This window comes from Chlamydotis macqueenii, chromosome 11 (genome assembly GCF_036417535.1).
Source record: "Chlamydotis macqueenii isolate bChlMac1 chromosome 11, bChlMac1.mat, whole genome shotgun sequence".
NCBI classification, from domain to species: domain Eukaryota; kingdom Metazoa; phylum Chordata; class Aves; order Otidiformes; family Otididae; genus Chlamydotis; species Chlamydotis macqueenii.
In genome coordinates this window covers 23031881-23042333 of record NC_141566.1, presented here as the reverse complement: position 1 = coordinate 23042333, position 10453 = coordinate 23031881, and the positions used below count along the sequence as shown (strand labels likewise).

General features: G+C 41.6%; 1 protein-coding gene across 1 annotated transcript in view; it reads right to left on the bottom strand.

The window, feature by feature from the left end:
• Positions 1–859: 859 nt before the first annotated feature.
• The window catches only part of LAS1L (LAS1 like ribosome biogenesis factor), a 29176-nt gene continuing 19582 nt past the window's right edge, over positions 860–10453 (bottom strand). The window contains exon 13 of the mRNA XM_086756194.1: positions 860–1272. Coding sequence (XP_086612320.1) covers positions 1182–1272 — 91 coding nt within the window. The 3' untranslated portion in view covers positions 860–1181. The remainder of the gene's footprint in view (positions 1273–10453) is intronic.

Sequence of the window (10453 nt, the reverse complement as noted above, 5' to 3'; positions counted from 1 at the left end):
TAGCTAAGCCTTTACTTGAGAGCCAGACTAAAGTATGCATGAAGTTGCTGTTCTAAACTTGCAATTCAATTCTATCCGATGTAGTGCTACAGCTGTATGTCCCTTTTTGTATCCCTTTCTAGAGAACATCAGCACGTAACGTCAGCAGTAGCTCTACAAAACTAAAAAGATTCCATTTCACATGCTGCACTGACATGTTCCTGTTGAGTTTGTAAATACTGCAAATTATTTGCCTCAGAGAAAGGCTCTGTTACCCTCTAGCAGATGCGCTCCACCACAAATTCTTACTGAGGAGTCCTGTAATAAGTAACTCCTATTTTAAACTCCTATTTTTTGACAGGTAATTGCAGAAGCCTCCAAGTTCCAAGAACCTTTAATAGAGGTAAATAAAACTGAATTTAGGAAAAACTAGCTGGAAGTGCTTTTTCTCAACAACTTGCCAACAAAGTAACTCAGATCCATTTCTGCAGAAATCACACTAGCTCTCAGCAAAGTTATCAACCTCAGCAAAATAATGAATAGAAACAACATCAAGCAGAAAACTAACTGAAAAGAGATAGTAGTGGCCTCAAGACTATCGCTTGAAAAAAATGGTGATGAGAAAAAAAAAAATTAAGATATTTATGCACTACAGTGCATTCAACCACACTATAACTAAACTTGATCCCTAAAGGGTCATGTGAAATCCTATCTGCCACAGATGAAAACTGTGGCACAATCTTATCCTGGCAAAATCATGCAAACTCATACGTGACAATACTAGTCACTGAAATAGAAAAGGCTCAATAGCCTGGCTAACAAGGACCAGAGGACACTTTCCAGAACACCCAAGTGAAAAAGGAAAAACAGGAGGCAGAAAGAAGGTTTGTCTTCTGACTGCGGTATTTATTAACCATGAAAAAAATTAAGGAACACAGAGAGATTCTGAAGTACTCTAACTGTATTTGGCAAACATCAACCAGAGCTAAAAGTTCATGACAGGGTTAAGCAAGACAACGGTTAACACACTCGGAACTTAAAACACACTGTCTTTGCAAAATATTGATTTTACATGGTAAAAATCAGTAAATCTTCACAAAAAAAAAAAAAATCCTGGAGTGGCTATTTCCCCATCACCGTTACTAATTCTTCCGTGCCACTTATCTTGTGCAATACTGAAAGCCACAGAGCACTCTGCTGTCTTAGAAAAGTTGAAGGCCACTTTTTATTTTATGGAAGTCATTCTGGGTCCATAATAATCCTCCCGTCACAGGAATATTCAATTCTGCAGAGCTGTGAGAAGAAAAGAAATAAAGCACATAAGCACTGAGCTGATTTAGAAGGGCACATCACCAAAGTAATTTTGATAGCACTTTAAACTTGTTAACAAGTTTTATTTCCAAAACAAAATGTCATTTCTCATTTTTAGCTCTGAACGTGTATCTGCTGGAATGCGGTTAGTTTTTAATGTTTGTTCAAGAGAAGCAACAGTCCCAAGGTGCCACAGGTACCAATGCACAAACCACAGGAAAGGTTACCAGTTCCTAACAATTGTGAGGGAGACATGGCTTCAGAAATAATCACACAGCCATTTTCATCCGAACCCTCATCTGTCCTTTGCAGCTAGGGATACAAGCTGATCAGGTGCAATGCTAACACAGCAAGTAGCTCACATGAAAACAGTCTGTCACAACTTACAAATGCTGCAATGCCTGGATGTTCTGCACGTGGAAACTAGCCATTCCTAGGGCTTTACAAAGAAGTCATAGAAACCAGTGCATTTCTAGAGAATTTAAAGGAAGTTGTTGTTTGCTGATACTCACAGCATGCTAAGTAATTTCTAATTTTAGAAGGTGTCTCACTCAGGCATGAAATCCCTTTTCACTGCAGAAGTTACCTGGTTAGGGCTGAGTCCCAGGAGATCCCCTAAACAATGACACATTTACATGACTCACTCACACAGCATACAAAAAGGAACAAGTAAGATTTTATATAGTGTTCCCAGACACAGGGCACTCTCAAACACAAGGCTCAAAGAACAGCTGGAGAACACATGTAACCTTTTCCTACCCAAAGTTTTACTATGCAAAGGAACTTAAATCACTACCATGTTAAGTAGGTCAGATAAGGGTTTGTTTTATCATTTTTATACACGTTATGAAAATAGTGAAGGGGAAAGCTGAATTTTATCAAGAAACCAAATCTTTAAATGATCTGCTTGAAACCTGCTATCTGACACTGTGAAGGAAAAAAAAGGGAAAATCTGGTTGTCTTGTGCATGTTTTTCTGTTCCTTATGCCCAAGGAGAGCTCATGGACTCCTAGCTACAATCTAGCATCATCCAGCATAAGAATATATTCCCTGCCTACTCACTGTCTTTACCCTTCAGCACATATTAACCATCCCACTCACCTAGCTGCTTATGCATCTCATCCTTAGTACAACAAAATCCAGTCATCACCCACGACCACTAAGTAATGAATCCCACTTTCGAAATGTCAGTGCAACTGCTTGATGCAATCCCTAAAGCAATTGCATGTCGGCAACTTCACCCTCAGAGAACTCCAAGTGGTCATTATTTGCCAGATTTCCCCCTGCTGTTGGGCAAAACTGACATTAGAGGTAAACAAAAAGCACATATGCTTATCACAAAAAAACCAAAATGTCTGCCTGAGCATGACAGCAGCTATTCAAAGCTTCAGAGGCTGCCGCAGCAACACTAAACACAAGCTTTGACAACATACATACACAGCATACAACAGAAAACCCACCAAAGAACACAATCTTTTGGGACCAGAGTGGAAAGAACTGCAAGCTTTTCCAAAGTATCCAAGCATGACAGGAACTTATGCCTCATGTTAAAACAAAACATAAAACCTCTGAAGACAGCAAATAGTTTCTGTAAACAAGACTGAGATGTTCGGAAAGTTTTATTTGAACAGCAACTTCAAGCTATACACCGAAAACCTCAATACCTTTTCCAGATGTTCAGTACTAACTGGCTATATAGCAGAGGCTGCTCCTCAGAGACAGATAATTTCTCCTTTAAGGTCAAAACACCACTTAGACACTCCCTGTACAGATGAAACACTGCCAAAGGCCCTGCAGACAAAGTCGACACAGAAACATCACAGCTATCACACCCAGTGTCATGACCTGACGGTTTTCCTCTGTCCTGAATTCAGCCTGCTAAAAGGATAATTTTTCCTCCCTTGTGATGTATACTCCTTGTCATTCGTGACTTCGCAGACCTGCTGTCATTCCCAGGTCAGGGACTCAGGGGACAGACACTGACATCATTCTCCGCCCTAACTGTACTGCATGAAAGTTGCCAAGAGCAAGTTCATCACAGCAGATCAACCACTTTTCAGGAGGGATGAAACTAGAATATTGCCAAGCAGAGTAACAGCACTTTATTACTTGGGATTCAAGCAAGAAAGTGCCTTTTCCGTATCAGTGCTACTTTTTCCCCCAGCCACTTGCTTGCCACTAGTTTTTTCCAATAGTGTATCTGCAAAGACAGCTACATAGGTGACAATGGAGTACAGCCTCAAAACTAACTAGTTTTGGCTGGATGCAACTCTTTTTGAACTATTTTGCTTCTCTGAGATTCAGGCTATTCTGTTTTGGAAACAGCACGCTTGTCTTTTGAAAGATCTGATGGCAAACCAGAAAACCTGGGTGTAAAGGGTTCCACAAGAGGCCAAACTTTGTGGCAAGTGGCAGGCAGAAAAAAAAGGAGCAGGTAAAGAAGAAAAAATGACTTCTCCAGCAACCTTGTGGGGAAAAACTTCGTGGATAGCTAGGCTGTTGCCTAGGGAAGGCACGTTCTCCATTCTTCTGAACCTCCAGAAACAACAACGAAGGCAGAAGAATAACACAGGAATTGAGATGGGGTCTTGATGGTCTCTCAAGATTGAGTTCATTTTTAAAAGGGACAGGAGGCTGCCAGCTGAAATCTATTTTTCCTAGTATGTAATGAAATTTTGCTACAGATTCATAGGAACTATTTAGTAAGCATCACAGACCTCAAATAAAGCAGGCAGAACTCAGGCAGATGTTAAACAATATACACTAAATGCATCATAAGATCACCAAGTGGTCCATTCTCATCTGCGGACCTGGTGAATGAGGGCTGCAGCAAGAGGTTCTGCTTCTGTTACATGACTTGTCCAAAGCCCTTTCTCCAAATTAATGTGAAACTATGCTCCAGGAAACCCTTTCTACAGTTCATTACCTTCATTTGCTTTAAGTTTGTGGAGCCAGAGAGAAAGACAGAGGTGGCCACAGCTTTTAGAAAGGGTGTGTCCCATTGCCAATATTGCAGATGCTTTTTCCAAACATCTTACGGATATTTTCAAAGTAAAGCATCAAATTTTCAGTATCTCTCATACCATACTGCTGTATGAGACTCACTACAGTGAGTCTGGCAGAACAGCTCTCTGCAGATAGAGAAGCTGGAGAGCCATATCAAAGAAGAACTAAATAGCAAATATCCCTTCTGGAACAGCTCGTACAAACCTCTTTTGAAGGGGAAGTAGAAAACCTATGTAGCTGCAAGACAGTGGGCGAAGCTTCTACATACAAGAATATATGAGGAGTAGCCAAGAAAATATTTTCCTCTCTGCCTCTGGGCAACTCAGATAACCTTTCTGATGCCACATAGCCTTTGGCAAATGGAGAAGCTGCTACGCAAGGGGAAAAAGAAGAATGAACAAGCTGCTGTTGTAACACTCCTAATGAAAACTTAGATTGTTCCCAGGCACAGCTACAGGAATAAATCACGTTCTGCTCCTTTCCATTTGTGGTAACAACAGGTTTTCCTCATGTTTCTTTCTAAGCCTTTTTTTCCTTGGCCTCCTGCCAGGTTGTCATCTGAGTGGCAGAAACTGTCTACCCCTTTCACCCACACAAGGAGATGCAGAAACACGTCTTACTTTTGGCCTGGTATGTGCTTTTTCATTTTCTACCTGGATATTTTCTAGTAATACAAGCTGCATGACACATTACACTGTTCAAAAACCAGCCAAGCGAAACAGCTCATGAGGTAAAAAAGAAAACCACCTCCTTGGCTGAATATAGATGAAGCTCCTGCAATCGCTCCTCTCTGCATCTTAGGCCACACAGAAAGCAATGACTGGGGACAGAGGGCAAAGCAACACCCGCTGGCTTTTTTCAGAGTCTGCACAATGGAGCACTGAAATCTAGATATCTGGCTTGTCACTTTAGTCTGCAATCAATACACCATCAGTCCTCACCATGACTAAATCATATTTCAAAATGCAATCCAAGCATCCACCTTCACAGGAATCTAGCGCTACTGGTAAGGGAAGGAAACATTAACTAGTCAATTACTTTGATCTAGACCATTGCAGAATCTGATCTGCCAACACGAGACAGACTTCTTTTGACAGATTTGCTGCTTGTGACCGCCTTGATGAAATAGGTTACTGGCAGGCCTAGAAAGGACTCTCTTTTAAAGAAGGTGAAAGGACAGCATAATACTTGCTAGCCTATGAAAACTCCATCATTTAATGAAAATAAAATGTATTTAAAGCCTTTTTTCCCCACAGTCAAGCACAGGCTAAAAGATCTTAAATTCTGAAGTCAGTAAAGAAATGACCGTCCTTTCCAAAATGAGAAAAAAGACAGACATACTTGTTTCTTTTGCAGGCTATAAGACTCCAAATACTGTTAGGTGAACAGAAGTTGCACAATGAAATCAAATCCACAACCTAAACACTCCTATGTTTGCCCTCTGAGTAGCCAGGACTAGGTGCTTCAGAAGACAGCACAAAACCAAACAGAAACAATAAAATATATGTATTACAAAACTGCTTTTTCCTTTGTGGCTAATTTCTATGTCCTCAAATACACTGCTCCTGGAAACAAGTAGTAACTGGATTCCACAGAATAGTTTTACTGTTCCTACAAACACATCAAATTAGTTTTAATTTTGGACAAAATTGGTTAATGTGAAGGCTTCTTTTCGGCTAGTTTTTAGGCTATTACTAAAACTACTTCATCAGTTTATTGGTATTATCAGTTTTCATTAAGGAAGTAGAAAGAGAAATGAGCAGAGATATTTTCATAAAATCACTGAGGTTGGAAAAAACATCTTAAGACTGTCTAGTCCAATCTCACTGCTTGGGTCAACTAGAACAGGCTGCTCAAGCTCGCATCCAGCTGGGTTTTGAATGTCTCCAAGGATGGAGACAAATTCTCTCTGGGCAATTCATTCCAGTATTAATTATCTTTAAAATTCAGAGTGACACAATTCAAACAACTTGCTGGTAGCTATGCCTAGCATGTGCTTTTCCTTAAGGATAAGAAATGTTACCTTTGTGTACTGACTCCCGCTCTTTGAGGATTCTGCTTTCTGTAATTCAAATTTGTCCCAGCCTTTCTACTACTGCACTGAGACTGAATTTCTAGAAAACAAACCCAGCATGCTACACCAGGTCATTGCATACTTCCGATCCCATTATATTATTTTTGATGTTTTTTTTAAAGAAATCTTTAAATAAACAAATTGAGGCTGTTCTTTTCTTCCACAGGTTTCCGTGAGATTGTCATCAGTGACTACCATTACTAGTGATCTTGAACAGGTCAAGCTGAGAACCTTTCCATGCCTATGAGTAGCTTAAATTGTGCCCAATGCTGCATCATAGTGCATTTACTCACACTGATTTGCATCATCCAATTACCTGGTTTTAAGAGAAGGTGAAGATGGGAGTGGAGTGGGAAATCATAGAATCATAGAATGGTTAGGGTTGGAAGGGACCTTCAAAGGTCATCTAGTCCAACCCCCCTGCAAGGAGCAGGGACATCTCCAACCAGATCAGGTTGCTCAGAGCCTCATCCAGCCTGGCCTTGAACGTTTCCAGAGATGGGGCATCCACCACCTCTCTGGGCAACCTGTTCCAGTGTTCTATAACTCACATTGTAAAAAATTTTTTCCTAATATCCAATCTAATTCTACCCCCCTCTATTTTAAAACCATTACCCCTCGTCCTATCACAACAGGCCCTACTGAACAGCCTCTCCCCATCTTTCTTTTAGGCCCCCTTGAGGTACTGGAAGACCGCTACCAGGTCTCCCTGGAGCCTCCTCTTCTCCAGGCTGAACAGCCCCAACTCTCTCAGCCTGTCCTCATAAGAGAGGTGCTCCAGCCCTTTTATCATCTTCGTGGCCCTCCTCTGGACCTTCTCCAACTGGTCCATGTCCTTCTTGTGTTGGGGGCTCCAGAACTGGACACAGTGCTGCAGGTGGGGTCTGACCAGGGCAGAGTAGAGGGGTAGAATCACCTCCCTCGACCTGCTGACCACGCTCCTCTTGATGCAGCCCAGGATGCTGTTGGCCTTCTGGGCTGCAAGGGCTCATTGCCGGCTCATGTTGAGCTTCTCATCCACCAGCACTCCCAAGTCCTTCTCCTCAGGGCTGCTCTCAATCCATTCTCCGCCCAGCCTGTATTTGTGCCTGGGACTGCCATGACCTCGGTGCAGCACATGCAGCAACATTTAAGATACCGCTTCTAACTGAAATGCATTAATTAGGTGTCTTCAGCTAAATGTCCTTTCTTCCATTTCAACAAAATAGTTCTCAATAGTACTGGGAAACCACAAGGCAAACAGTACCAGGCAGCTGGATATCAGAAAGTATCTACCATAAGAAGCAAAGTATGTCGCACCACTGGAATGTGTGCAGATAACCAAATTAAACTGTGCAAACAGTCATAAAATACACCGAACTAGGGAAGAAAAGATAAACTGGTCACCCTAACTGCCTTTGCAAAAGTCAAGTAATTTCCATAATTGTATCTTCCACTTTACCTTGACGCTGCCTCCATATTCCCTCGCTATCTTCTTGGCTTCCAACTATCTCCTCCTCTTATTTCCTAATAAACCCAGGAACCTCTTTCCCCCACCAGGAAGGGGCGAAGCCTTTTCCAAAGGAAAAAACAAACAAACAAACAAACAAACAAACAACAACAACAAAAAAAACCCCAAACCACCAAGCTTAACACTAATTGCTTCCATAACACTACTTCCTTGAAAAGACTATTAAAGTCTGTAACAGTACAGAACAGCATAGGTGAAATACTGCTGTGGGCTCAAATGAATGTGGGCATTAGAGAATGTTTTGAGCCTAATCTCAGTTTGTTTGCTAGTTTAGGGACAGGTAGAGTTTAATGTCAAAAACAAAATTTTCTCACTTGATACAAGACAATCCAGGGCAGATAAAGCTGAGATAGGATAAACACCAGCAGAAGCGATAAGGAGGAATGAATGCTTTTACTCACCAACTCAATCTTATTTTTCTAGTACAAAAATCACCTAGACTGCCATGCTAACTGTTCACAGCACCAGAGAGATTCTCTACTCTGGCAAAAAGTGCTTCTTTATTTCCAGCATTCAAAAGGAGGCTAGACCAAGCTTCCTGCTCTAATGGTGCAACCACGCTCTTCTTGAAACGAAAAAAAGTTCTAGGTCTATCAGATTCTGTTGTAAGTACTCCAGCCCACTCTCCAGCCCCACATCTCTGGCAATAAAGGAACAGAGGTTTGTCATAAGAAATGATCTGTCATCTCTCCCTGCTCCTTTTCATGCCTAAATACAATATGAGGAAGCATGCCTCCAGCCATCAAACCATGCTCCTTTCCCACAGTCCCACAGGTTTGCTTTTACTCCAACACCAAATGCAGTTAACAACAACAAATTAAAACTAATCCACTCTCTGGATTTGCTAGTGGATTTTGACTCCTCTTTTTCCCTTTTAGGCTAGAAAAACTCTTTGGACTGGTACTGTCATGTATGTCATGACACCACCAGTGCCTTGAGGCACTTCAGTACCTTTGTGCCACAAATACCCCCAGTGTAAAAGCCAAGGAGGTACGAACAGGAAGAATGGTATGATTTGAAGCAAAGCCTCAAGTTCCTTTGAGGCACGTTCTGCACAACAGAGGTCTTGTAACTTCCATGAGAATCACCTAAGAGCAATTATAAATCTTGCCATTGACATTATTTAAAATGAGGTCTCTTCCAAGATGACAGCAGTGAATTCTGATTAAAGCAAGTTTCAAGACAATTTACAAATTCCTAGAAGCAATTAATTACATACCTCTATGGCATTTCGCCATTGAATACATGCTGAAGTTGTTTCATATTAAAATACGAAGAAAAGGCATTCAGCAATCTATGCAGAAGAGTATTTTCAAGACAATATGAAAAAAAACCCAGCCTACAGTGAGTAGAAATTTGCTATTTTGTTTCTAGGATACTACTTTTCCAGCATACTTCTGCTATGCTTGTCTTAGCTGCTAGAATGTTCCACCCAAGATGCGGCCGAACTCTGGTGTTAGCAAGACTATTCCTTATGCACCTGCTTTGTAAATTTCTTTAGTTTTCTCTGCAGTAAGAGCTCAAGAAGTACAAGTAATTCTATGCTACACAGAACAGGCAACATTCTGTGCAGGTCTGCAATGCAGCAGTTAGCGGGGACTCATTCTGCTTCTGTAACACAATCATGAGGCACTGCACTGCAGGAGAAATCAGCTCTTATGCAATTTCTTCAGGAAGTGAGATACATTGTGTACATAACTTTCTCTCTTCTTTTATTTCTATAGCACATGAAGAGAACAGAATACTGTAGGTAAAAAGTAAACGACACCCTCAACCTTAACTGCAAGATACTTACTGGTAGCTCAGGCTTTCCCTCCCTTTTTTAAAGCAAGGTTTCTAAACCAACTTGTGAATTGGTTTCACTGATGGCTAGCTCGATCGCAACATAAGTATAAACCTCTCTGCAAAGAGCCACCACAGAAACTCCATCCTTGCCCCCAGGACAAGCATTGCAGAAAAGGTCTAATCCTCTCCAGGGCAATCTACTACTATGCACTATAAAATGAAACAGCAGCTTCCCCTAACCATAAAACTACAAACCACCAATCCACACTAACCACTCTGTTATGAATTCCTTAATGATAGAATCACAGAAGGGTTTGGGTTGGAAGGGACCTTCAAAGCCCATCCAGTCCAACCCCCCTGCAAGGAGCAGGGACATCTCCAACCAGATCAGGCTGCTCAGAGCCTCATCTGGCCTTGAATGTTTCCAGGGATGGAGCATCCACCACCTTTCTGGGCAACCTGGGCCAGTGCTCCACCATCCTCAGCGTAAACAATGTTTTCCTTATATCTAGTCTGAATCTACCTCCTTCTATTTTAAAACCATTACCCCTTGTTCTATTGTAACAGGCTCCGCGAAAGGGTTTCTCCCAGTCTTTCTTACAGGGAAGGCTGCTACAAGGACTCTTCAGAGCCTTCTCTTCTCCAGGCTGAACAGCCCCAACTCAGCCTTTCTTCACAGGAGAGGTGCTCCAGCCCTCTGATCACCTTCATGGCCCTCCAATGACCAGCTTTTTGTGAATCAGAAATTTGCTGATCACACACATTGCCTTGTGTTTATACGCACTTGG